General features: G+C 46.5%; 1 protein-coding gene across 8 annotated transcripts in view; it reads left to right on the top strand.

Annotated features, from left to right (window-relative positions):
• Window positions 1-26,058, top strand: part of PFKFB2 (6-phosphofructo-2-kinase/fructose-2,6-biphosphatase 2) — a 29,052-nt gene extending 2,994 nt beyond the window's left edge. For 5 of the 8 annotated variants that reach the window (XM_070397403.1, XM_070397400.1, XM_070397399.1 and 2 more), the window contains 15 exons: window positions 276-383; window positions 6,715-6,840; window positions 7,573-7,669; window positions 8,101-8,167; window positions 8,328-8,402; window positions 8,767-8,823; window positions 9,698-9,822; window positions 11,975-12,182; window positions 12,594-12,740; window positions 13,744-13,848; window positions 14,605-14,734; window positions 15,862-15,924; window positions 16,167-16,231; window positions 16,855-17,034; window positions 24,062-26,058. In XM_070397403.1, coding sequence (XP_070253504.1) covers window positions 293-383; window positions 6,715-6,840; window positions 7,573-7,669; window positions 8,101-8,167; window positions 8,328-8,402; window positions 8,767-8,823; window positions 9,698-9,822; window positions 11,975-12,182; window positions 12,594-12,740; window positions 13,744-13,848; window positions 14,605-14,734; window positions 15,862-15,924; window positions 16,167-16,231; window positions 16,855-17,034; window positions 24,062-24,124 — 1,599 coding nt within the window. In that variant the 5' untranslated portion in view covers window positions 276-292 and the 3' untranslated portion in view covers window positions 24,125-26,058. Of the gene's footprint in view, window positions 1-275; window positions 384-6,714; window positions 6,841-7,572; window positions 7,670-8,100; window positions 8,168-8,327; window positions 8,403-8,766; window positions 8,824-9,697; window positions 9,823-11,974; window positions 12,183-12,593; window positions 12,741-13,743; window positions 13,849-14,604; window positions 14,735-15,861; window positions 15,925-16,166; window positions 16,232-16,854; window positions 22,804-24,061 lie in introns of those variants that run through there. The other 3 variants (XM_070397406.1, XM_070397407.1, XM_070397405.1) reach the window with 3 other exon arrangements.
• Window positions 26,059-27,551: the final 1,493 nt, after the last annotated feature.

Here is a 27,551-nt window from a genome sequence, read left to right as displayed (position 1 = left end):
CTACTTCATAACTGTAATATGTCTACTGTTATGAATCGTAATGTAAATATTTGATATGCAGGATGGTCTTAGGCGACCCCTGTTGAAAGGGTTGTTTGACCGTCAAAGGGGTCTCGACCCACAGGTTGAGAACCGCTGTCCTAGGGCATGTAGCTATTAACTGGGAGAAGGAGGGCTGGACTCTTTCACTGATACCTCAGGGATCCATTCTTCACTGAGTGTTTTGAAGGACGTCTTCTTCCTTCCCTCCCTTACATTCCTTTTGTCCCTCCCAGACCTCTGAAGTGCCGCCATGTCTGAGGATACTGCATCTTCCTCAGAACAGAACAATAGCAGCAATCAAACCACAGCCTCCAATCTTCGACTGTCCAAGAAGATATGTTGTAAGTTCTGGCAAAAAAGAGGGTTGCACTCTCCCAGAATTTTATCTTGGGAATACAGTTGTCATCCGAGACTTTGCTGCTTGGTGGGAGTGAGAAGTAATTCTTTGACATGGGAATTGAAAACAAAGTCTACCAAGGGAAGAAAAACTAGACTCGGTGAAGTGTCTGTCCTTGGGGCTAGCCTGCGGGTGGAGCCCAGCATTTTCTTACTGCTCTCTTCACCTGAGTCTGTCTCCTGGGAGTATCTGCACGCTGCAGGCTAAAAGCTAGGGCAAGCATTAGTAGTACACACTGGGAGGGACTATGTGCAGGAATTACCTGGGGCTGACATTGTGAACAGTTTCCCTTGCTTTTCTTGGGCTACCTTTTGGGAGGGTGCTGCTCATTGGAGAAATTGCAAGTAGGAACCCATTGCTACAGCCCTCCCTGGAACCAGCCCTGACATTAGACTTTTCTCTGTGTCTTGGGCACCTTACTTTCTCACAGGTTTAGCCTTTGAACTTTGCAAATTATGTTCCCTACAGATTCATTCCTTTGGGGACGAGGTTTCACCGGAGTTTTTTTTTTGTTTTTTTTAAAATATATTTTATTGATTATTTTACAGAGAGGAAGGGAGAGAGATAGAGAGTTAGAAACATCGATGAGTGAGAAACATCGATCAGCTGCCTCCTGCACACCTCCCACTGGGGAGGTGCCTGCAACCCAGGTACATGCCCTTGACCGGAATCGAACCTGGGACCCTTCAGTCCGCAGGCCGACGCTCTATCCATTGAGCCAAACCGGTTTTGGCCACCAGAGTTTTTTAATGCTAGTTATTTAGACAGAGATGGCAGGTGGGATTGCAGAGCGATGAAGCAATTGCGGTCCTAAGCATCATTATAGACCTCAACAGTGCAGAGGGTCAGTAGGTCCAGAAGTCTTGGGCCCCAGATGTCTTGGGAACCTAAGGAATGCCAGTCCTTCCCCCAGCATCCAGATTGCATCTTGCCCGCAGTCAGTCTTCTCGCTTCAGTGGTTATATATATATTGGCAGGTGGAAACAGCCAGGCAGCATGAGACCTGGAATCATCTCATGTTCAAAGCTTTCCCCAGAGTCTCGACCTTGATGTCATACCCTTTTCAGTCTCAGGATTAATGATGATAATCTCTTCACCCGGCGCCCATGAGGCTTGCTGGGTTTTGGGTTGTAGCAGGGGCAGGTGGTTTGGATGTGATACTGGTGTTGGCATACTTCGCTGGTTAGGGTCTCCTTTCTCTGCCAGGGCAGAAACCTAGGTACTGCGGGCTGTTTTTAGGGCAGCCTCTAGAGCAGTGGTTCTCAACCTTCCTAATGCTGCGACCCTTTAATACAGTTCCTCATGTTGTGGTGACCCCCAGCCATAAAATTATTTTTTCGTTGCTACTTCTTAACTGTAATTTTGCTACTGTTATGAATCGTCATGTAAATATCTGATATGCAGGATGTATTTTCATTGTTACAAATTGAACATAATTAAAGCACAGTGATTAATCACAAAAACAATATGTAATTATATGTGTTTTCTGTTGGTCTTAGGCGACCCCTGTGAAAGGGTCATTCGACCCCCAAAGGGGTCGTGACCCACAGGTTGAGAACCGCTGCTCTAGAGTAAGAACCTCTGTGTTTGAATCTGGGATTTAATACTTGTGTGCTCTTGAACAAGTTGCTTACCCCCTTTGTAAAATTAGGATACTAATAGCATGTCTCCCCTCCGCCCCCCCAGTGTTGCGAGAATTAAATGAGTAAATATAGGAAAGCACTTAGAAGAGTGTTGGGCACGTAGCTAGGTGTATTATTTTTACTGGCAGTTCTATTTGCATGTTGTGTTTATTCTTGAAACATCTAAATTGAATTGTGGTCTAAATGCTCTGATGGGAGCTCTCTGTTTAAAAGAACCCCGTGAAGAATTATATTTTCAGTCAAGAATATTTTCTCCTCTTATTTGACAGTATTGTAACCCAGGTTTTGGGGTGTGGATGCACATTCTAAAGAGAGGTGCACTTGATTCACCAGGGCACAGAGAGCTGGTACATGTGTGGGGAGGAGCTGATACCTGTGGGAGCCTCTGACCCTGCACAGTGAATGCCCAGTGTCAGTCCTGGCTCTGCTTTATTCTCCAAAGGAATCTCCTATCTGCCTTCCTGACTCTTGGCAAATTTTCTGCCCTGAAGGCTTCTGATTAGCCAAGAAACAGTAATCTCAGGTTTCTAGCCCTCTGGGCTCTTCATTCCTGGTTTGGGCTCTGATCCTCCTCTCGAAGCTCTACCCTCTGCCCCACTGGAAGCATTTGGGTTGTCCTAAAGCCCCTGTCCTTCATTTGCCTCATCTCTTCTCCCTTCCGGTTGGACTATGAAACCCTTACGGTCAAAGGAGAAATACAGTCATGAGAATATGTGTTAATTCATTTCCTTTTTCTCTGTTATTTGTCTGCATCTTGTAACGGGCTCCCCTGGCTGCTCAGTGTTCATACCCAGCAGTTCCTTTATTAATAGCTCAGCCATTATCCCCTCGGTGCTAATTACACCTGTGCTGGCTGACTTGGACTCTATGAAGTGACTGAGCTGAGGATTGGAGGATTACTTTAGGGAACCAAAGCCTCCAAAGGAACCTTCCTGGGACGTCAGCTGCTCCAGGGGTGGGGTGATGGCTGAGGTGCCTTTAGGGTGCTCGGAGGACTGCTGTCAGGGCTCTGTGAAAGCAGTAGTGTGTGGGGGGAGGTCTACATGCTTTTCTTTCTTCGTTTCATCTATTCTTTACTATTTTGAGCAGGTCGGGAACAGACAAATTCCCATGTATACTTTTCCCTAATGACAAAAGCAGCACATGTTCATGAAATATTCAAACAGTACAGAAAGAAAGTGAAAAGTAAAAAATCTCCCACAGTTTCTCCTGTCCCTGTTAAGTTTGCTTCTTTCTAACAACTCATTCTGGTGTGTCCTATTAAAGAAAAAAAGGTTCACGCTGTACACGTTTGGTTCTGCTGCCATTATCTACCTCCCCCGCACCTTTTAAGCTTGCTATATTTTGGACATTTTCTTCCATGTCAGTAAATCCAGATTTACCTCATTCTGCACAGTATTGCATTGTATGGATATGTCAGTCCTCCCCCTGATGGACATTTCTGTTTCCAGTTTTCCACTATCACAAACAAGACTGCAGTGAGCATCCTTGCACACACACACACACACACCTTTGCATGTTTGTGCTAGCAACTTTTCTATAGAAATAATAGAAGAAAAGATAGATACATTTAAAATGTTGATCAGCATGACTGTCCTACAAAGTTCTGTATTGTAAACTGTTTTAATATTTCAAAGTAATTGATGGTACTTGGGCATTATTACCTACTAGAGGCCTGGTGCACGAAATCCATGCACTTGGAGGGGAGGTCCCTCAGCCCGGCCTGCGCCCTTTTGCAGTCCGGGAGCCCTCGGGGGATGTCCGACTGATGGCTTCGCAGGCCTAAGCTAGCTCCCCACAAGGAGCGGGCCTAAGCGAGCAGTCAGAGATCCTTAGTGCTGCCACGGAGGTGGGAGAGGCTCCCGCCACTGTGGCTGCGCTCTCCAGCCATGAGCTCCTGCATTGAGCGTCTGCCCCTGGTGGTCAGTGCGTGTCATAGCAACCAGTCTTTCTGCCGTTCAGTCCATTTGCATATTAGCCTTTTATTATATAGGATTATATAGGATAGCTGCACTGATTAGCAAAACAACTTTCTTAGCAGTTTGGGTATTTCATGCCTATCAGTCAAATAGAAGGCGATAATTGTCAGTTTTATGACTTCTGATGAGTAAAAAGAAGATATTACTAATGAAGCACACTTTAATGGGCAGCATATTTCAAAAATGTTGGCTCTACTTAGGACAAGTAGTGAAGAAGACCTTGATCATGAAAAGGCTGGGAACCAGTGGCCTTCCGGACCACCCTTCAGGATCGGATTAGAAAGCTTAGTTGTGTTTACCACATGACTCCTTGCTCAGGTGCTGACAGGAGTGGAGGCTGGGACTGAATGGGTGGCCATGAAACCAGGAGTCTGGTCAGAGCCCTGATCTTGATTGACTCTCTACTGTGGGCCATGCTGTTTTTCTCTGAGCTTGAGTTTTTCTGTCTATAGGAGGGAAGTCACCAAGCCCCCATTTCCTCATTTCCATGAGTGTGTTCATGAAAGGAAAATAAGTGAAAGATTGAGAAAGTGAGTTAAACCTCATGTAAAGATGATAGAAAAGGCTTTCAAGATTGAAACAGCTTTCCATGATATGCCCATGGGTGTGTTACATTGTCTCTGAAATTAATCAGCATGAAGTGTCTACTACTGAAAATTAAGGTGGGGTGTTTTTTAACAGGCAGGACAGTCTGTTCCTGGTTCTGCTAATGTGGCAGTTTGAGACAGGAAGTGTGGAAAATGAGAAGCCCTGGTTGCGGCAGATGTGTGTGGGTGGGTTGTGGGCAGAGGCAGGTGGTGTGGTACTGGGGGCCACTGTGGGGAGACATTAGTGACCCTTGTTTTCTTTTGTTCCGAGCCCTCCGTCCAGTTTGGTTTACATAGAGCAGCTGGTTCCTTCCTTGGCTTCAGAGCAGCTCCCAAGCATCAGTTTATTTTCAGCATTAGGGAGGTAACAGGGCCTTTGGGGAAGTGCCTAATGGGCTGGAAGGTGTGGACAAAGCAGGCCTGGAAGTGCAGGTAATGAGCCAGATCACGGGGGATGGAGAAGAGCGAGGCGCTGAGCTGGAGAAAGTGAAGACTCAGGAGGATTTAAATACTGAAATCCCCGGGGCAGCTGATCCCAGGGAGATAGATCTGCCTGTCAGGGGTCAGGGGTCAGGGATGAACATCAGCTGAGGATGCTGGGTTGAGTTCTCTTGCTTTCGTGCTGCAGATTTGATGAGAGATGAAAATCACTTCCGGTGCCCAGGGCCAGGAATTGGCTATGTGCCAAGCCCTCTGACCCTGAGCCTACCCCTCCCTCACCACTTGGGCCACTCCTTGGCTTCCATGTACTTCTTGCCAAACACCCCTAGGAAACTCTCTTCCTTCCGAGGTCTGTTCTCTACCCGGGCCCTTCTGCCCACTTCTCCATTGAGCTCTTTTGACATTCCTTTCCCCGAAGAAAAATGATGACTTTTCCAGCCAAGTACCCTGATTTTACAGAATGGTTTCTTAGCCTTATGGGGTCCCCTTGTCCCAGGGTAGAGCAGCGGCAACGACTTGCAGGGCACCCTCTGGAAAGCAGTGCTGGGAAGTGAAGGCAGTTGGTTCTTTCCCTCTCCCGTCCCTGTGCCCTTAGAGGAGCCCACAGAGCCCGAGCCTCCCAGATGACCTCCTTCGGGTCTTGGCCCTCGGGAAGTGGTTGGCAGCAGTACGGGGCCCTCACCCACCACTCCTCTACCAGCAGGATGGGCAGAGAGGAGCCAGATCCTATGGGCAAGCTGATGAGAAATCACAGGCCCTTTTTAAGGAGAAAAGCCACCGAGGAAGCACGAAATCCGGACTCTAGTACCAGCTCTTCCCTGTCTTAGTGTGTGTCCATAGGCAAGTCACCTGGCTGACTCTGAATATCTAGTTTGCCTCACCTGTCCAGTGAGTATGTAAATGAGTATTCCTGAAATAAGTTTCCTGAGGAAGCCCGAACCAATGACTGTTCCTGCTTCTAAATTGTCTTGCTTTCTTGTGGGCCATTGAGGCAGGCTGGCTGTGATGCCCTTGTGGGCTAAGCTTTATTGAAGTTTCCTGAGGTCTAGTCGGAACCTGGTCAAGTAGGCTTTTCCGCAGTCTAATCTCACTGGTGGTTTAGACATTCTGGCTTAAGCTCATGTCCCGAGTGCAAGGCCAAAACAACTTGAAGCCCGGCTCTTTTTGTGGTGGGCAAGCTAATTCTTGCCCATGGCTCTGAAGGGATAGATGAGATATCAGCCTAGACACTCTGTTGGACCTATTCTAGGCGGCTGCTCAGTTCTAAACAGGATCTCTAGACATAAGACCGTCCTTCGAAGCTATATCATCCTTGCGTTGAGCAGGGTGCCACCTTACTGTCTTTCTATCTCTTTCCACCTCGGGTACCTCTGAGACCTTGGGCATGTGGGGAAAACATGTCTTCATGTTTTGGGGTCTTTCTGAAAACCTACATGACTCTTCTACTCTTTCAGGAGGGTTTGCCTTGATAAGTCTTCAGTTTGCCTTCCCAGTCTTCCTGGACCCTTGTCTCACTGAGGTGTTTGAGGATTAAACAAGACTCTAGCTATGAAGTCGCTAGCCCTGTGCACGCACCTGACTTGGGCCCTAGTCATTTAGCTCTGGTCTGTCTCCTTTCTCTCTAGCGTGGGCATCCTACATGACCAACTCCCCGACGCTCATTGTTATGATTGGCTTGCCAGCCCGGGGCAAGACCTATGTGTCCAAGAAACTCACACGTTACCTCAACTGGATTGGCGTGCCCACCAAAGGTAGGTGCGGGTCGTTCATTCTTTGGGAAGGGAAACGATCCGTTCCTCCATCTCACAGGCCTCTGCGGGATTCATTCTTCCCGGCATCAAGGTTACAGTGTGCTTCTGGCAGAAGTAGTTGTTGCTTCTGGATTTGCTGAATTTATTCTTGCTCACAGACTTACTTCCTCCAGAATATATGATTCTATCCTCAATGCCTTTGACCGTATACACTTTACATTTTTTAAAAATAGATTTTTATTGATTTCAGAGAGGAAGGGAGAGATAGAAACATAGTGATGATAGAGAATCATTGATCAGCTGCCTCCTGCATGCCCCACACTGGGCATCAAGCCTGCAACCTGGGCATGTGCCCTTGACCATATTCGAACCTGGGATCCTTCAGTCCACAGGCAGATGCTCCATCCACCGAGCCAAACTGGTTAGGGCTACACTTTACATTTTTAAAGCCCTTACCTATATATCATCTTGTTTAATCCTAGCAGTACCCCAGTGACATAGCAGAAGCTGTTGAGGAAATTGAAACTTAAGACTTGCCCAAGGTCTAATAAGTCTGAACTCCAGCATAATTTGATTCTTAACCTGGTATTGTTCCCTACATGCCTTGGTGCTTTTTTATTTTATTTTATTTATTTTTATCCCCTTTGGCCACTCTGACATTAGACCAGGATGTCCCCTTTGGTGGGGCCACTGTATTGTCTCAGTGCTTAAGGGTGTTGGTGTCTTCTGCAGTGTTTAATCTTGGGGTATATCGGCGTGAAGCAGTCAAGTCCTATAAGTCCTATGACTTCTTCCGGCATGACAACGAGGAGGCCATGAAGATTCGCAAGTGAGTCTTCTGACGCCTGACCTCTGGGCCAGCTCTTTCTCGGCCATCCTAAGAGTGGATGTAATGGGGCTTCGTTTCCTTTTCAGTAAATATTTTATGGGGATTTGAAGTGGAAGGTATCTTCTGGACAGGTCACTTTGGGCTTGTATGGGTAGAAGAACGGGGTTTAGGGAGATGTATGTATGCTTGCAGATTAAGCCTACAGAGGGATAAGATATATGCATGGGCTGGGGGAAAGGGACAGATGTAGGCTGATACAAACATCTCAGTGGGGAGTTGGAAGGTCTAGTTAGGGAAGTGTTTGACCAGTGAGAAAACTTAAGCAGGAAGGGACGTGACTCCGATAGCAACCCAGCTGCTCCGGTCTCTGGCTATGCCTGAGCCTGGTCTCGCTGCACTCCCCCTGCTGACCTCCTCTGCTCTCACGGCAGACAGTGTGCTGTGGTGGCACTAGAAGACGTTAAGGCGTATCTCACCGAGGAGAGCGGGCAGATTGCGGTAAGCCTTGCCTACCTCTTCCCCACCGTGGTCTCTGCCCTTTCAAAGCTGTGTAACTCCCCCACCCCCCGCCCCCCCCCCCCCCCGCCCCCTTGGGTCCACCTTGGAGGGATTCCATTTTTCGCTCCCCACTCATTGACCTTGTGGGCGCTCTTCCCAGGTATTTGATGCCACCAATACAACTAGGGAGAGGAGGGACATGATTTTGAACTTTGCCGAGGAGAACTCCTTCAAGGTAGGATCTGACTCCACGTCGGAGGAAAGGGGATGAGTGGAAGTGGGCAGTTGGAAGGAACATGCAGATCTGTTTGGCTCTGGTGAGTGAGGCAAAGACTGGGTGTATGATTTTATTGTCTTGGGGCAGGCCCACAATCCTTGAGTATTTTCTTGCAGGTACTTTCTCAGCCCCTTAGCCTATATGTCTGAGGCCCTGGGGATGTGGTAAGAGTTATTTTTAAATGAACAGGCCTTGAAGGCACTGTCATGAAAGAAAATCCTGGGGGATGTGGTGGCTGGGCGAGGTAGGTATGAGCATGTGCTCTTAATGAACAGCCTGGCCAATTTTGACTCATTCATCACTGCCCTCTCTTTCTGGCCAGGTGTTCTTTGTGGAATCTGTGTGTGATGATCCTGATGTCATCGCTGCCAACATCCTGGTGGGTGACACCCCTGTATACCACCACCTCTTTTTCCTTTGTGCCTGGTGTGTATGTGGAGGGGGGCGGGGGGCGGTAGGAGGGGAGAGTCTACTGGGTAATGAAAGAAAGAAATAGACCTATTTAACATCACTGACGGATCTGTTTGATCTGCCAGAGCACCGTTTTGTACTTCCACACTCTTGGGAGAGAAAACAGGCTTTGAGGAAGAAAATAAGAGTTAGCTGTTGAATGGAGACCAAGACTTAGACTGGAGGATTCCTGGCCCCGTGTTCTGGGTGTTAGCTGGATGCAAAGGCCTAGATGTCTTCTTAGAATAGACCAAACTCTCAGGGTCTGTCAGGGCCACTTTCTAGGAAGGTCATCCGCCCAGCACTTGTCTAATGGTCAGAGTATAAACCAGTGCCCATTTGATGGGTTGTGCTGTGCCAAGTAGACATCCACGCATGGTATCAAGATGGGGCTCTCCCAGCAACGTGGGCACTTGGGATCATCTAAGAAGAGGCGTCTGGTCCAAGTCAGGCGTGCGTCCAATCACGCATCTTATTCTAAATGGTCGTAGGGAGAAGTGGAAGCACATTCTGCCTTCCCAAGGAGGTCCATGAAGGGATCGGGGCTCAGGAGCAGCTTCCGCTGCACGACTGCCGGCTGTCCTTCAGCCAAGGGCAAGCACATGACTCCCCAGTTGTCTTGCCCTTCTGGGTTGCCAGGATCATAGGACAGAGTGGGGGTGGTGCTCAGTGAGTGGGGATTGCCAGCGCCGCAGTGAAAGGCCGCTGCTGTGGGCTTCCTTTTCTTTATTTAGCAGTGGCTGTTCGCAGCAGGGCCAGTGAGGGCAGACCTCTGACCAGGTCCTGCTCTTCTGTGATTCCAGGAAGTAAAGGTGTCCAGCCCTGATTACCCTGAAAGGAACAGGGAGAATGTGATGGAGGACTTCCTAAAGAGAATTGAGTGCTACAAAGTCACCTATCAGCCCCTTGACCCAGACAACTATGACAAGTAAGGTTTGAGGCCACGGTTTAAAGAGCATGAATACGGATCTCATTTGAGAACAGAGCCTTTCTCTCTCTCTGTTCCCAAACTTCCTTCTGCCATTCCAGACCCTTGTATCTCTTCAGAGAAACAAGGAATGGATTTGTGGCTTCTATGTGGGCTGCATCTTACCCTTGTACACTGAAGTGTTTTGTTTTGTTTTTACAATCATCAATTCTTCCTTTCTCTCCTCTAGAGCAGGGGTGGGGAACCTTTTTCCTGCCAAGGGCCATTTGGGTATTTATGACATAATTCTCGGGCCATACAAAATTATCAATGTAAAAATTAGTCTGCTATATTTGGTCAAACATTGAATTAACTCACCTCTAATGCTTTGGCAGGGCCAGACCAAATGATTTTGTGGGCCTTGTACAGCCTGCGGGCCAGACGTTCCCCACCCCTGCTCTAGAGCAAGATTTCTCAGCTTCCACATTGTTGACATTTTGAACTAGATAATTCTGTGTAGTTGTCTTGTGCATTGTAGGATATATAGCAGCATCCCTGCCCTCTGTTCACTAAATACCAGTAATAACTTCCAACCTGTGACAAGCTAAAATGTTTCCTGACATTGCCTGGGGTTAAAATCACCCTTGGTTGAGAAGCACTGCTCTAGATCAGTAGTTTTGAACGAGGGTAATGTAGGGTACCCCTTAGAGATGTGTCATCAGCTTTTGATCAATTTTAAAAGTGTATAGTGTATGTGTGTGTGTGTATATATATATATATGTTAAATAATATATATTAATACATATACATACATATATTACATATATAACAACACATATACAATATAAAACAACATGTATGTTATATGCATGCGTATATGCATGTAATGTATATGTAATATGTATCTTGTTATATATAACAGATAACATTTAGGTATATAAATTAAACATGAAGTTCTCAGGAACATGCCTGGCTTAGTGAAATGTCTGATTATGGCTAGCTGTCGTTACTATGGCAGCATCTATCAGCAAAGTGGTGTACAATACACGTTAACTTGATGTGTGTGAGGTATAGGAGCCATAGCAAAAGGTCAAGTTCATGTTGAAGAAAGATGTGTGCACATGGAAACTCGTGAGGACTTGGAGTGCTAAATACAATAGAATATACAGATGATGTATTGTAGAATTGTAAACCTGAAACCTATATCATTTTATTAACCAGTGTCACCCCAGTAAATTTAAAAAAAAAAAAAGAAGGAAGCCTGTGAGAATGTGGCCTTTGAAAAGGCACGCAGTCAGCAGTTTCCAGTTCTAACTCAATAAGAATACAGCCCTGCAGCCAAGCAAATGAGACAAGTGTGCATAACCACCGTTGAATCACTTCACTGGTCTGCTTTGGAGTCTTTCAGTTCCTCAAGGGGTTGCCCAGAATGTTAGTATTTGCAGGTGTTCTTTATAAGAGGTTGCAAACTACCGCCTTCGATATGGCTTAATAGTATATTCTTTAGTTACCCCCAAAGTCCTACATAGAACAACATTCTGGAAGTGTGTGTGTGTGTGTGTGTGTGTGTGTGTGTTTATAGATGTCATCTCTGGTGGTAGGCTTATGGTACATTGATTTTTATTTGCATCAATGTACCTTTAAAAAATTTTTTTGGAATAAGCATTATTTTTATAATGAGGTAATTCCATGATGGCCACAAAGCGACTGTCCACGGAAGTGCCTTTGAGAGAGGATTGATGTAGGCAGATGCCAGGAATGCACAGAGGTTTCTCTGGTTCTGCTTCTCCTGCCTTCCCCCTCACCGCTGGTGATGCTGTACTCTGGCCAGGTCTCGACCCCTCAGATGGGGGGCTGTGCTTCTCACCCAAATTCAAGGTTAGCAAGACCTTCAGGTCATCTAGTGTAGCCCCTCACGGGAGCCTGAGTTCTGTCGATCACACTTATTTCATGGCATAGGGTAGGCACTGAGGGACTGACCAGGAGTTGGGGAGATTTGTACTTTGTCTCGGCTCTGGGGAGTAATCCAGCTCTTACCATTCAGCCGGGCGGGGTTCTGACAGGGGAGGAGGAGAGCTGCTGTGAGTCTGTGAGTAACTCTGACATCCTTTCCCCTGCTACCATTATCCTCAGATTTTTATACTCAGGGGATGTTTTTCCCCTTCTGTCCCAGGGATCTTTCTTTCATCAAGGTGATCAACGTGGGCCAGCGGTTTCTAGTGAACAGAGTCCAAGACTACATCCAGAGCAAGATAGTCTACTACCTCATGAATATCCACGTCTATCCCCGCACCATTTACCTTTGCCGGCACGGGGAGAGCGAGTTCAACCTCCTGGGGAAGATTGGGGGCGACTCTGGCCTCTCGGTGCGGGGCAAACAGGTGAGCCGTTCGCCCGCAGGCTGGGTTTCCCAGGCTTAGAATTAGAGGGCATAGTGGAGGTCACCTCTGTTATGCCCTTACTTCTTCCTAAACCCCATTGAGGCTTAGGTTTCAGACAGTCAAGCAAGGGCTAAAGGTTTTCCTTGTTCACTGATTCTAGCTCCGTATTGAAGGGTGGATAGCTTGGAACCATTCCTGCTGTGGTCGTTCAGCCATCGGTTATCGGGCACAACCTGTGTGCTTAGCAGAGAACAGGGCACCTCAGCGGAAGCTCTTTTCCTCTTGGGTTTATCGCATGGAGCACCTTTCCGATTTTGACTACGGTCACGCACGGTGCCCTCCTCGGCCGAGTCAGCAGGTGTATGTGTGTGTCCGTGTTTCCTCTCTTTAATCTTTTATTTCAAACCCCAGTTTGCCCAAGCTCTCAAGAAGTTTCTGGAGGAACAGGAGATAGCAGATCTCAAGGTGTGGACGAGCCAGTTGAAGAGGACTATCCAGACTGCGGAGTCGCTGGGGGTGACCTATGAGCAGTGGAAGATTCTGAATGAGATTGACGCTGTGAGTGGGAAGCGCTGATGGCCTGGATAGCCTCTTATTCAGGCAGGAGCTCTCAGAAGCCACCATCTGGGCAGTTTTACCTGACATCTAGAACAGTGATGGCAAACCTTTTGAGCTCAGCGTGTCAGCATTTTGAAAAACCCTAACTTAACTCTGGTGCCGTGTCACATATAGAAATTTTTTGATATTTACAACCATAGTAAAACAAAGATTTATATTTTTGATATTTATTTTATATATTTAAATGCCATTTAACAAAGAAAAATCAACCAAAAAAATGAGTTCGCGTGTCACCTCTGACACGCGTGTCATAGGTTCGCCATCACTGATCTAGAACCACCAAGTAGAGACATTGCAGAAGCTAACACTGTGGCTGGTGTGGGGAGGAAGTAGGAACAGTTCTACCCCTAATTAGGGCTTCCTGCCTGCTTGAACACCTGTGCCAGGAATGGCACTCCAACCAATTTGGGGGCACCTGGGAGTTCCATTTGGTACCTCGGTGTATTTTCTTCCTGGGAAAAAGAAATAGCTAACAGCTCTTTTCTTTAATTTCCGCTTAGATCATTTGGCCAGCTATTCTAAAAAAAAGTCCTTTCCATTTGTTTCCTTGGCTTTCTCTGTCCTTGAGCACAAAAGTAGGCATTCCTTTTTCTTTGCTTCCTCTGCACCCTTTTATGCCTTCTGCACGAATTCTGCAGTCCCTTCCGCTGCCTCTCCTTCCCTGCTTCCTGTTCCTTTTATCCCGCTGACTCTTCTTGACCTTTAAATTCCCCACAGTAGTAGGAGAAAGTGGCAGCTTACGCTAGAGAAGCCGCCTCCTCTCCGCAGTGGCCCTCACCCCGCCCGTCCCAGACACCCTGGCCAGGCAGTTGCAGGACGTGCAAGGACCCGGCACAGTGCCTGGCACGTAGTAAGAAACTAGTGTTCCTCAGTGTCGTCTGCCTTCGTTGGGTGGGGCTGTGTAGGCCGGTCTACCTCCGCAAGCCAGTGTGGCTCCTTGCAGGGCGTGTGCGAGGAGATGACCTACGCAGAGATTGAGAAGCAGTACCCAGAGGAGTTCGCACTTCGGGATCAAGAGAAATATCTGTATCGCTATCCTAGCGGGGAGGTGAGATTCCCTCATGTGGCGCCACTGCCCCACCCTGTGCTGGGAGTTTAGTGTTAATTTGGGGAAAGGATTGAATGGATTTGGGGGGATCTAGAAAGGGTACTTGAGGCAGAACTTAGTTTATCCTCCTAAATTTGGGTCCTACTGTCTTTAATTCAGCTTAGGCAGTCAGATGCCTCATTCATTTGTTAAGATCTCTAGGGGAAAGAGTGGCAAGACAAAGTGTGTTGAGTATGTTGTAGAATCAACACCATCTTTTTCACTTTATTGTTTTCATTCCACTCACTACATCCCACGCCCACATATGGGCACCAAGGAGATATATGGGCTGTGAATGAAATCCCTATCAGCTTCAGAGTTTGGGCTGTTTCCTGGTCTAAGTGGCTTCACAGTCTAGGGATGTGTGAGATGAAGGAAGTCAACAGTATGACCGAGGTCCAGGGGGCCTCCAGGAGCCCCTTGTTGCCTTATGCTCTGCCCGTTAATCTGGGGAAGAAAAAACCCATGTGCTGAATGCAGATTTTCTCTTCTTGACCTGGAGTTTCCTCAGTCTGAATGTTGCCCTTGAAAGGTCTCAATATTCTTAGGAGCTTCCAAAGCTGGGGAGTTAGCAGGTGACATGCATTCGCTGAAGCTCTAGGAGGGAAGCCAGCTGGGGAGGAAGGAGCAGTGGCCTCTTTACTCTGGACGCAGCCTCTGCCTCGGCTGCCAGCTTGCGCCCGGCCTCCTAGCAGCCTGCCCACTTCCCCCCCACAGTCGTACCAGGACCTGGTGCAGCGGCTGGAGCCTGTCATCATGGAACTGGAGCGCCAGGGCAACGTCCTCGTCATCTCCCACCAGGCTGTCATGCGCTGCCTCCTGGCCTACTTCTTGGATAAGGGCGCAGGTGCCATTGAGGGAAGGGCTGGGAGGGGACTGGGCTCGGGGTGGCACCAGGATCCCTGGCAACTGGGCCTCCCCCTCTCTCACTCAAATGGGAGTGCATTCTTCAGGCACCAGTGTGGGGCGCCCAGCAGCCACCGAGCCAGCTACTGGCTGAATTGATTGCTGGTCCAAAAGCCCCCAGTGGAGGGGCTGCTGCTGGGCTGCTCAGTCCTGCATGGCTAGAGGGCAGCCTGGAGCTAACCCTCTGGCAGCCTCAGAAAAGCGGTTGCACACTGCCAGCTTGTTACTTTGGCTATAAGGAGGGTGGTACCTTAGAGGCATCTTCATCCTCAGATTTAGGACAGTTTCTGGGTGGAGCTGGAAGGAAGTGCTGGCGCTTCCCTTCCCGACCTACCTGACCGGCTGGGAAGCCTGCAGGTGGGCCACGCTCTCTCCTTCCATGGGGTCCTGGCTGCAGCACTTACTCCTGTTTTGTCTGCATGGAGGGCTCGAAAATGGGCTTACATCCTTCCTTAGCCACACAGTCGCTTGGGTGGCTTCTTGGGTGGCTGTCTCGATAACTGTCTGGGGTTCGGGGGAGGAGCTGTATCACTCCAGGTCAAGGTTAAGGGAGGAGCTGTATCACTCCAGGTCAAGGTTAAGGGAGGAGCTGTATCACTCTAGGTCAAGGTTAAGGGAGGAGCTGTATCACTCCAGGTCAAGGTTAAGGGAGGAGCTGTATCACTCTAGGTCAAGGTTAAGGGAGGAGCTGTATCACTCCAGGTCAAGGTTAAGGGAGGAGCTGTATCACTCTAGGTCAAGGTTAAGGGAGGAGCTGTATCACTCCAGGTCAAGGTTAAGGGAGGAGCTGTATCACTCCAGGTCAAGGTTAAGGGAGGAGCTGTATCACTCTAGGTCAAGGTTAAGGGAGGAGCTGTATCACTCCAGGTCAAGGTTAAGGGAGGAGCTGTATCACTCTAGGTCAAGGTTAAGGGAGGAGCTGTATCACTCCAGGTCAAGGTTAAGGGAGGAGCTGTATCACTCCAGGTCAAGGTGAAGAAAACTCATGAGCTCCTTAGTCTCTTTCTGCCACTAGCTTGACCCCACTCCATACGAAGAGTCTTCCTCACCGGGTCTTTCTGCTTTCAGATGAGCTACCGTACTTGAGGTGCCCGCTCCATACCATCTTCAAACTCACTCCTGTGGCCTACGGTAAATATGCATTTAGGAGCTGGGCAGAAGGTGGGGATTGAGGAAGGTCAGGATTTCTCTGAAGTTTGTGTAGAAGTTCAACTTCATTGCCCCTGTATACCAGGAAAGCCCTGTTGTTAAATGTGTGTATGTATGGGGGACATAGGCATTCTTTTCTGGTGTGCTTTCCCGTACTGAAACAGAGGGATCTTTCTCGGAGTTTTGCCCCCCAAAGGCCTCTTTTCTCTCCTCTGTGCTCCCAGGGTGCAAAGTGGAAACGATCAAGGTCAACGTGGAGGCTGTGAACACTCACCGAGACAAGCCAGCGGTAAGTATTTCCCCCAGATGAGCGTGCACGTTCCCTGCCACCTTGAGAACTGGAACCTTTGGCATCACGACACTGGGGTTGCTTTTATGTACAAAAGGAAAACAGATCCAGGACTCGCGGCCTAGGTAGTCTGCTCACTTCCAAGAGGCAGAGATGTTGGAATTAACTATTTTTAGAGATTAGTACCTCTTTCGTGAGTCTTGACCTTGGGACCTCCTGGAAATCCAGTTAAAAATGCAAAGCGTTTGGCTGAAGTGAAGTTCAATGCCCTCCTCCCTCCCCCATCCCCCGCCTTTAGGAAGCAGGATCCAGCAGACCCTCACCTGTAAGGTGGGGTGAAGAGGTGCAGTGTTGTTCCTAGGTCTGTCCTGGTAGTCCGTTTGCTCTTAAGTGAGCCCCTTCCTTTCTGGGTCCCTCTTTCCTGCTTTGGAGTTCGATGCTCAAGGAGCGTCTCCCTCCACAACCCTTTATCTCCCTGGGGCTAGGGGACCAGGCCACAGCCAGGGCTCAGGAGGCTGCCTCAGGAGCAGGATGAGTGTTGTGGTTATGAGCATTATGTAACCTTCACGGGTGAGCTTTTGTCTTGGCTTTCATTTGTGTGGTGTCCCTCCGTTTCTAATCAGAACAACTTTCCCAAGAGCCAAACCCCTGTAAGGATGAGAAGGAACAGCTTTACACCTCTGTCCAGTTCGAATACAATCAGGCGTCCGAGAAATTACAGTGTTGGGAGCCGGCCCCTCAAGCCCCTCAGCCCTCTCCGTGCCCTGGACATGCAAGAAGGGGCCGACCAGCCGAAGACCCAAGTCAGCATTCCGGTGGTGTAACTGTGTGTTTCCCTCCAGTCCTGGCCTCCTGCCCTTGCCACTAATCACCAAGGAGTCATTTAACTTCCAAGCCCCACCCCCGACCATGAACGTGAGGCCGTGTGTCGCAGACCAACCTTAGCTGCCCTGCAGTGTGAACCCTCTCCCCATCCAGGGGCAAGTTGCCGAGTTGGGTGCTTCAGAACACGTCCTCACTGGGTGGTCTGGAGGAGGAGGAAAAGGGGTGCTCGCCCCTGGGCTGATAAGCTTACCTGGGACTGAGGCTAAGCAGGGCCAGTACATTGGTTCTTGTCAGTCTCTGGTGTCTAAAGTGACTGATGTTAGTAAGTTGGGGGTAGGGTGGAGGGGGACACAGAAGCCCACTTTCCCCTTTGCCTTTGTCTTTTCAAAGTGTGCTTTACTCACTGTGCTTACCTGCCTGCTTTCTCCCCCTCCCTCATCTCCCCATTGGATTGTCTAGTGTGATGCATGTCACTGTCACTGTAGTGTCTGACCTGGGGGGGACGGGAAGGTCAGCAAGAGAAATTCTCTCTGCAGGGGGCCCAGATGGACGTGGACCTGGGGAGCCTTTCTTTCTCCTGCTCCCTTTCTCTCAAGCCAGGTCTTGCAAGGGTCCGCCTAGGCCAGCGGTTCACAACCTGTGGGTCGCGACCCCTTTGGGGGTCGAACGACCCTTTCACAGGGGTCGCCTAAGACCATCGGAAAACACATATATAATTACATATTGTTTTTGTGATTAATCACTACGCTTTCATTATGTTCAATTTGTAACAATGAAATTGGGGGTCACCACAACATGAGGAGCTGTATGAAAGGGTCACGGCATTAGGAAGGTTGAGAACCACTGGCCTAGGCTCTAGAACATCCGCAGATGCTCTGGAGCCAGTAAGTGGATGAAGAGGGAGAGTTCTATCCTCCTTTCATGAGAAATAGTCCCAGGGCTTTGCTGCCCTGGAGAGAGCTGCCTCTGAGAAAGGGGGAAGTAGCTTGGTTTGCATTTTTCAGGAGCCAGGCACAGGTCTTGTGGCAGCTGTGGGGTGAGGTTTAGGAGAGGAGGGCGGTCCCCTGCTGCTGCAGGGCTGTCGCAGGCCCGGTCATCTGTGTTCTCCAGTGGCTCCCAGCCTCTTTGCCAGCCACTGCCAGCCAGTGACCTCTGGGGCTGTTTAGAAGGACAGTAACCACTGACTCAGGGGTCACCACTGATATTTGAATTGCTCAAGTCAAAAGACAAGAGCTCATCCAGCTGCTTATTATTTTCGAAGCACTCCCTTTTAAGTTGAAACATCTCTAGTGGGCTTCGGGACCTTGCGGGGTCTAGCTCTTGGCTGCTTATATTTATTTCCCTATTCCATTCTGTCACTTTATTTTTTCTGTAGGGTTACACAGAAAAGGTTTACAGCAGGGATTCTTAGCCCCTTGGTGAATGATGGCATGCTTCTCCCCCCGAATTTGTATGTAAAACATGAATACATGGGCATTTTTTCCAAGAAGCAAGTCTAGAGTTCTCAAGAGATTTTTAAAAGAGAGAGACGACTCCCCATCTTAAAGTTATCAGTTTGTCCTTTGGAAGTAACCGGCGAGAACGTAGTAGCTGTTGGCCACGGGGATTTGGGTAACCGAAGGCCTTTCGTCAAAGCTCTTATCCAGGAATCGTCATGAGAACCCCCGTTAGCACTTTGGAAATGTACACATGCCCGGGTCTGCTTTAGGCTCAGTGTTCACTCAGAGTCTCTAGGGTTGGGGTCTTGGACGTGCCTGTGGGTTCTGGTGCATCCTCCAGGTTGGAGCTCTGTTCTGTGAAGTTGGGTAAAGGAATACTGGGACAGAGTTCCTTAGACAACGCAGCAACCTAGGGATTCTGCATCTCTCATGGAGCGAGATGTTGAGCAGGCCACAGTACTAAGTGAAGTGATGCCCCCAAAAGCAGGCTGCTGTGTTTTAGAGTTATTCTAGGATCTAGGTCCTACTCCCACCTCTAACCACTTACACTGCAGGAACAAATCACTATGTAAATAAGCGTCCTTGGCTATTAGCTAGGAATTTTAAGCACCTGGAGATAGGCACTGAGATAAAACCTGTAGGTTGAGAAAGATTATCATCAGAGTCCTTTATTCTTCTATCTTGAATAGGACATCACAGGCTGCTTGCCTAGATTCTGCTTGGAATTACCTGTTCTTCCTGCTCAGCCATTTGCATAATGTGTACTTAGTTCTCAATTTGTGGGGCTTTGGGCTGGGTGGAATGGGGGGTGGAGGAATACATAGAAGTAGAAGAAAAGGTGCTTGCCTTGAAGAAGGTTATATTAGAGACAGGGCATATAATTTATAATAAATGAGCATTTGTGAAACAGCAACCCTGAGTCTGTAGATGTGGACACTAAAGTGGAGTGCAGATTACTTCTGACCTTTCTCTTGTCCTTGACCATGGGACTGACCAAGGTGGGAGGTGAGAATGCCCCTTCCCCACCTCCCTGCCCCATTGGGAGAATGAGGTGTGGTCTATGCGGTATGTGTGGCACTTTTAGGAGGTTGTCTCCTCTACTTTGCTTGACTGGTGGTATCTTTAGCCCAAATGAACATTCACTCCACCTTTTCTCCCGCTGTGCTGTGAGAGTAATTCAGAGTTAATGAGTGCGAAGGAGCATTTTGCTCCAAAGACTTGGGATTTGGGCTGTACATACTCCTAGTGAGAAGTGTCTAACAACTAGTGTTATGTTACCTTGTTCGGAGCCGCAGCATTAGCCACAGGTCACGGAGATGTTCATGGGCATGACTTCCCTGCACTACCCCCTGTGCTAGTTTGCTTCCCCCAGAAGAGGATGCTGATGTGGTCTTAGTCTTCTCAGATAGGACCCAAGAAATTAGAACTTGACCACAGCAAGGGCTTCAGCATTCTTCTGTTTTTAGAGCAAGATTTCTCCAGAGAAGGTTCAGCAGGAAGAAGCCAGGAGAACATAGGATGAACTAGAGCTACAAATTTTATTTTATTTATTTCATTTTTTAAAAAAATATATATTTTTATTTATTTCAGAGAAGAAAGGAGAGGAAGAGAAAGAGAAACATCAATAATGAGAATCATTGATTGGCTGCTTCCTGCACGCCCCCCACTGGGGATCAAGCCCACAGTCCAGGCATGTGCCTTGACCAGGAATCAACCATGATCTCCTGGTTCATAGGTTGACACTTAACCACTGAGCCTTGCCAGCGGGGTGAGCTACAAATTTCAGAGAAGTCCTACTTCCTATCTTTTTTTTTTCTTGTCCTCCTCTCGTTACTTGATTGTGTATTGGTAGTATATCCACATTACTATGATTATGTCTGTATTACAAATTCTATGAAGAAAGGGCAGACTCGAGCATTTTTTGCTGAGCCTTTCAGTTTTGTTATAGGTGAAGGATTTAGCATCTATTGGTAGAAAATTGGGAAAGCACTATATTCAATTTTTCTAAACCCCCCGCCCCCCCCCATTTTTCGGTTGCAGTTGCCATTGAGTTCTTTTTTTTTAATTATTTATTATTGCTTTAAAGCTGAAGGAGGAATTCTGTGACAGACTTTAATCCTCAGATTTGAATTTAGCTGTTACTTATCTGTATTGTCTTGATTTTGTTTTGGTAAGGGGATTGTTTTACATTAATTGGAAAGCAGAATAGGAAAATATTTTAAAACTCTTAAAATGTTGTGCTAGGTGGTCTTATCATTATCTCTAGTTTTTGTTTTTACTTTGTTTTCTTTTCCCCCAAGAAGTTAAGAGTTAGGGATACGATGCTTGTTTTCCTAGGCTGAACAGTTGAGTGTTTCCTATGAGACTCTTGCTGTTCCTCTTTGGAACCTACTTGGTCTTCAGAGGTACTGGCGTTTTGAAGAAACATGAAATAGCTGTTTGGAATAAATCCATCTTAAACGGTATTTCTGTGAGCAGGAGTTCTGAGTTCCAGAGAAACTATGGGTGCTTGGGGTAGTGAAAGGACAAGGGCGGGGGGCAGGGGGGTCTAAAAATTGAGAGAACTATATCTTACGCACAGTTCATTGTCTTTTGCTAAGCTCAGAAGCCAGGTTGTGTTTGTTTTCAAGAAATCTGATAAATTTACCCAGGTGTTCCAGTGTGCATTTTGACATGTTTGTGTTTTAAAATATTTTAATTTAAAAAGTTACATAACAATTGAGTCAGGTTTAGCAGGATTGATCTCTTACTTCCTATAGAGGTGACATAGACACCAGAAGTATGTCCAGGAATTTAATTGAGATTCATAGTGTCCAGAAGACTGTATGTAGCAGTAGCTATGTCCTGACTCACTGACAGACTCTGAAAGGATTTGTATGCTGACTGACAGACTCTAGTAGGGTCTGTATGCTGACTGACAGACTCTAGCGGGGTCCGTATGCTGACTGACTGACAGACATTAGTAGGGTCCGTATGCTGACTGACTGACTCTGGTAGGGTCTGTATGTTGACTGACACTCTATTAGGATTTGTATGCTGACTGACTGACAGACATTATTAGGGTCTGTATGCTGACTGACAGACTCTAGTAGGGTCTATGTCAGTGATGGCGAACCTATGACACGTGTGTCAGAGGTGACACGCGAACTCATTTTTTTGGTTGATTTTTCTTTGTTAAATGGCATTTAAAATAAATATTAAAAATATAAGTCTTTGTTTTACTATGGTTGCAAATATCAAAAAATTTCTATATGTGACACAGCACCAGAGTTAAGTTAGGGTTTTTCAAAATGCTGACATGCCGAGCTCAAAAGGTTCGCCATCACTGGTCTATGTGCTGACTGACTGTACTAGGACATGTAAGCTGACAGTCTGACTGTTTTGTTACTGTACCAGTTGGTCGTATATTATTGTAGTTCTCTGTCTATTGCATGTGTCCTACAAAGAAAGGAAGTAAACACTCCACATGTGTTCTTTAGGGGGAAGTTCTGTAAATTATGATTTTTAATAGACATTGCTTTTAGAGTAGCAGCCAAAGTTTCATCATTTTTAGGAGATGAAGGTTGTGTATCACTTGTATGACATTTTGTAAACTCAGCTAAGGAAGTGTCTGCTCAAAGCCCGAAATGGTTATTCTACTTGAAGTCATTTCATTCATTCCCCAATGTCTAGGCAGATTTCACTTTTACCACCTGTGTCTGAACCTCCTGTGTCCACAGCTTCTCTGTTATAGAATGTAGCACTCCATTGGATAATGTGGTGATTTTAGTCTGCCATGCATTTGGCACTTATTCATGACCTAATAAATAAAGATGCAAAGGTAATTTTGCATTCAAAATTGATTTTAAGAGCTGGCAAAGTATTCTTTTTAGTAAGCCTTTCATTGGGGATCTATGATCAATATTTACTATTCAATGTTTTTGTGTCTGAATTGCTTTTGTACATTTTTTTTTATTGTGTTGAAGTAACTAGATCAACTCATTCTGACACGGTAATGGTTTTGCTATGGCAAAAGCAAAGGACTGATCACCAACTGTGCCCGGGTTGGGAATGGGCTGAGTACTACTGGGTTGAATAGGAATGGACTGAATTGGGAACCCAAGCAATAGAATTATCCTGCTGATTTCCTAGGCACAGCTCTGTTGAAAGAAGGAATGTAAATCCTTACAGCATTCTGATTTAATCTGGTGACATTGATATCAAAATATGCCACTCAGATCCACAGAAGGTGTGTATAACTGTATTTGAAATGTGTTTTGTGTGTGTGTGCAGAATGGGTAAATAAAATTGTTGAGTAACTTGAACCTATCAGAAGGCTCCTGGGTTTTCTGTTTTGTATTTTGGGTTGTGTTTTCTACCCATGCCATCCCTTCTCCCCCACCACCCCACCCCAAGCCTTGCCTCACACTGCCCAGTGATTGAACCCCAGACCAGCCAAAGCCAGTTCCCAGTGAGTGGAGTCCTTGGTGTAGGCATGGCTCTCTTCCACCACCTTCTGGGGAAGATGGGAAGGACATTATGAAAGGCACGTAAACTTCTGCAGGAGTTGTGTGTACTTTTTGAGAATGACCTCTACAAGAATTACCTGTTACCTTTGACTTCCATTAACAAACATATAACTCACTATTTATTGTAAAGAAAAACCTTAAAGATCTCTTAGAATTTAGTGGGCCGTTCCTTCTAAAATATTGCCTGCCTGTTTCTAAAGAGGTGACAGCCAGTGGGATAAACCAGCGTTTAGCTTCTGGGACAGGAAAATACAGGTGAATTGTATCGCCATTGCCATGCCTTACTCCAGTGGTTCTCAACCTTGGCTGCACATTAGAATCACCTGGGAATCTTTAAAATCCTGATATCTGGGCCTCTTCTTCCAGAAATTCTGTTTCCAAGGTTGAGAACCACTGCCTTACTCCTGTTACTCTAACAGAGACTGGGAGCTCATTAGACCTGCAGACGCTCGGGCCCCATCCCAGGTTTACTGAATCAGAATCTTCGTCTTAACAGGATTACCTAGTGATTCACATGCACACTTAACATTTGAGAAACACTGTTCTAAAGGGAAGAATTTATCCCAAGTGAAAACATTAAATCCCGGTTTATGGGAAGAGGTTGATTTCTGCTCTGAAGTCATCAGTTGATTTCAGAATGCGCTGGGATAACTACGATGGTAGAGACCCTCCTCAGAAGCCAAATAGCCCCCGACTGCAATGTCACCCTCTTGGCATGCTCTTTTGGCTGGTGGAGCCTACAGATTCTCCTTTTACCATAGGGTTCCCTACAGCTTCAGCCTCATTTCTTGGGTATGTAGCTTATGGTCCAGGTGTCAAAGGACTGCCTGGTCCAACATGGTCCAAAGGAGAGTCTGTTTTCCATGACTGTGCCACTGGGGTCTGCCTGACTCCCAGGAGTAGAAGGGTGTGTGCAAGCACACCAGTGTCTGCGCATGTCTGTGTGCAGAGGGGGTGTGGGCGAGGGGAAGCAGTGGAGGGATTCTGCTCTACTTTCCTGGACTTGCCAGTTCGGTGGTGGTGTAATTGCTTTGTTTCTCTTCCTCTCTGGCTCCTAGGCAAAGACCTCGCTGGCGGTGCCTAGACGCTCCTCTCCGGCCTCCCTCCCGGCGCTCTCCTGATACGGAAGCTGAGGCCAGACCTCCTTGGGGGATTGGGATCTGCTGGAAAACTTGGATGTCAGCACCACCAGGGCTTGATCGAGACGTGAAGTGGGGATTGGACACCTGGCACCACCAAAATGGGGCCTGGAAAAGCATCACCACATTTCTCCCCCTCATGCCTAATGGGAATATCAGTTACGCTGAAAAACTTAACTTTCTTTGTGCCTCCAAATATTAACAGCCGGAACCGGTTCATTTTTTTAATTTTATGATCTCTTTGCCATGTTTGGCCCAAGTTGGCCAATCTCGCTCTGTTTCGGTATCTAGCACCCTACCTGTGACTGTCTCTAGCTGGCTATTTTTTGTCTAAGGTGCAAATACGCCTCTCAGATTTAATTGTTTCCAGGTGAGAGGGCTGAACCCCTGTAAGTCTTTTCTGTGCTGTATGAGCTGGTCTCCCATCCTTTCCAGGTGAGCAGGATTGGAGTACAATTTACATAGGTTAGCAGTCACTTATTTCACATTGCAAACAGACAAATTCACCAGGTGAATGGAGGGTATGTGAGTCATGCAGTCCCTGAACTGTCTCTCCCGTGGTGATGGGAGAGTGGTGTCCACAGCAACCTTTTCCTTTAGAGAAGTTTTTCAGGTTCCAGGCCCCTCGATGGCAGGATCTGACTGCAAGACTCCCCCAAACAGGTGCCTGTCTTCTAGGCTCTCTTCTGTAGCTGCTGTGTTTTCTACCTGATGCTGCGTGCCTCTCAGGGCTGAAGAGGCCAGTGTTCTCCGTGGTGATTGGGAATGAGGGCTGAAGAGAAAAGCAGGGTGCCCTTTCCATCACATGAAGAGATAAAGAAGACTCCCTGGGAATCAACTCTACCGGGGAGTTCTTTTGATTTCAAAACAGGTACCCTTCTTTGGGGTTTGTCACCAAGACATGGTCTCTGAAGAAAGCTGTGGCCATGACTTTAAGAGCAGCTGGTGTTCTGACGCCTGCCTCTTAGCTAGTTGTCTTTGTTTTGGTCTACCTGTCTCATGTAAAACATTGGAGGTGCAGGGGAACCAAACCCTTAGTCAGCTGGTTTCCCTTAAAGATAAGCCAGATAATTATCCCCTAGATCAGTGATTATCAAATATGCAAACATGTCTCTGTAGATACTCATGTCACTCCCTGAAAGAGGATGATAGCTCCAAAGGATATTATTATATCTTACACTCAAAATCATTGCTTTTTTTCCTTTTCTTTCAAGAATGGTAAGTTTTTAAGTTTTTACATTTTTGATTCCTTTTCACTCAGATGCCCACTTGCTGGGCAAGAGGGTGAGTAGCCAGAAAAGTAATGAAATGTAGCTTTTTTCAAATGGTTCTTTTATACTGTGGTTGATACGGGGCTGTTCCCGAAGATGTGATGAGCTGGGCTGCAGGCAGTTCAGCATCCAGCACCCGGGAGCTGCTTTTATATGCACGAAGCTGCCTTCAGAGAGGCTCCTGACTCTGCTCTGTAGCAGGTGATTTTCACCTCACTGCCGGGAGCATGCTCTACTGTCCTGGCTGTGTTCTTGGAATGCAGGTGTCTCTCTGCATCTATGTACACTGTCTTTTGATGATCAGATAATTTGTTATTTAGTTATTTATTCATCCATGTAAGGTATTTTTCCAAGTCTCCATAGTAGTGTTTGCATGTATTTAATCAGAATGTACGGTCATTTGTGTTGTCATTTTTTTTTTTTTTGGTAGAAATTGAGGTCGTTGGAGCATTCAAGTCTATTGTGCATAGTATTACCTTAAATTAAATTTCCAGAATATAGATATCTGTCTTCTGTAAAAAGCTAATAACTATGTTAAAGCCCAGCGGATTTCTTTGAATACTGTTTTGCTCATAAATTTTTATCTATAAATCAAGAGATGCATTTCTCTGGACAAAAGTTGATCTCCTCGATCAATAAAATCATGCTGAAATATGTAATATGTATTGCTTTTGTAATAAATACAATAAAAGTTATTTTTAACTAAAAGTGCAATTTTTGAAATCGCACACAAAAGAAGATAACATTGGATACATTACACATACACAGAATATTAATAACATGGTGCAAAATGTGTTTGAAACTAGCTTCTTGAAAATTATCCTTACATTATTAAATTGTGTATATATTTCCAACTGATGGTTTTAACTGGTGACTCCTGCCTTTATCAAGTTCATTAGCTTTTCAAAATGATATCAGTGGGAGTGGGATCGTTACGGTCATGCATTATCGGCATTCTAAAGCTTTATTCATTTATTTAACAAATATTTAATGATCAAATATTGGTTGCCATGTCATGGCTAACAAGAAGTCTCTGTCCTCTTTCTAGAGCAGTGGTTCTCAACCTTCCTAATGTCGCGACCCTTTAATACAGTTCCTCATGTTGTGGTGACCCCCAATTTCATTGTTACAAATTGAACATAATTAAAGCATAGTGATTAATCACAAAATCAATATGTAATTATATATGTGTTTTCCAATGGTCTTAGGCGACCCCTGTGAAAGGGTCGTTGGACCCCCAAAGGGGTCGCGACCCACAGGTTGAGAACCGCTGTTCTAGAGTTTATGATTGGAAAGGAAAAAGTGAACAGCAGTTCTGTAACATCCCTCCCTACTGGGGATGCCTTCCCTCATAAATGGCCTTGACCAAAACCATTATTAGGCAATAGTTATGTAAATGTGTATGATAAAGGGACTTGGAACACTCTCATTAGCGTCAGTAGCAATAGAGATAAAGTGGAATGTTCATAATAACACTAGGACAATTGCAAGTTCTATAGTCCAAGGCGTCTGATAGGATAAGAACGATTTATCAGTTCTCCAAGTGCAATTGAGAGACAATGGTTATAAGTATTGCTAAATGTACTGAGCTTTAGCAATATATCTGGAGGAGTAACAATAATGAGGGTGTCACGGGTGTAATTTCCTTAGATCTCTAAGCACCTTTGCAGGTGTTTGCTTATTCACCAACCAATCCATCCTTTGTAGACGGCAGGGAGGGTCTGGCTTCATTAACCCTGTTTTACAAATAGGTGAATGAACACCCTTTTTGCGTGGCTCACCTCCACACTGATTGAGTTTTTGTCAAAGCCCATACCTCAGAACAAGGTAAACCATAAGGTTTATAACAGTGAAGACTCAACAAACACAACATGCTAATTATTTTTAAATGTAGCTGGAAACTTAACAAATATATCAGGATTAGAAAATGACTATAAAGTGAGTACCCCAGTGATGGTCATTATTTGCTTGATTTCTGTAGCCTTAATTATTACATCATGTCATAAAGCTCTCCAGGGTCTTCACTGAGGGCTCATTGTGAGAAGAATCAACCTTCAGGCTCATTAGCTTGTCCTGGTTGGTGACAACCTTACTGGCACTTCCTGTGGCAGTCGGGCTATCGCCTATTACATTCTTTG

Source organism: Myotis yumanensis, unplaced genomic scaffold, assembly GCF_028538775.1.
Source record: "Myotis yumanensis isolate MYYU_CA2020_CCGP unplaced genomic scaffold, mMyoYum1.0.hap1 SCAF_17, whole genome shotgun sequence".
NCBI classification, from domain to species: domain Eukaryota; kingdom Metazoa; phylum Chordata; class Mammalia; order Chiroptera; family Vespertilionidae; genus Myotis; species Myotis yumanensis.
The sequence above is the reverse complement of the archived record's forward strand: the minus strand, read 5'-3'. Positions and strand labels throughout refer to the sequence as shown.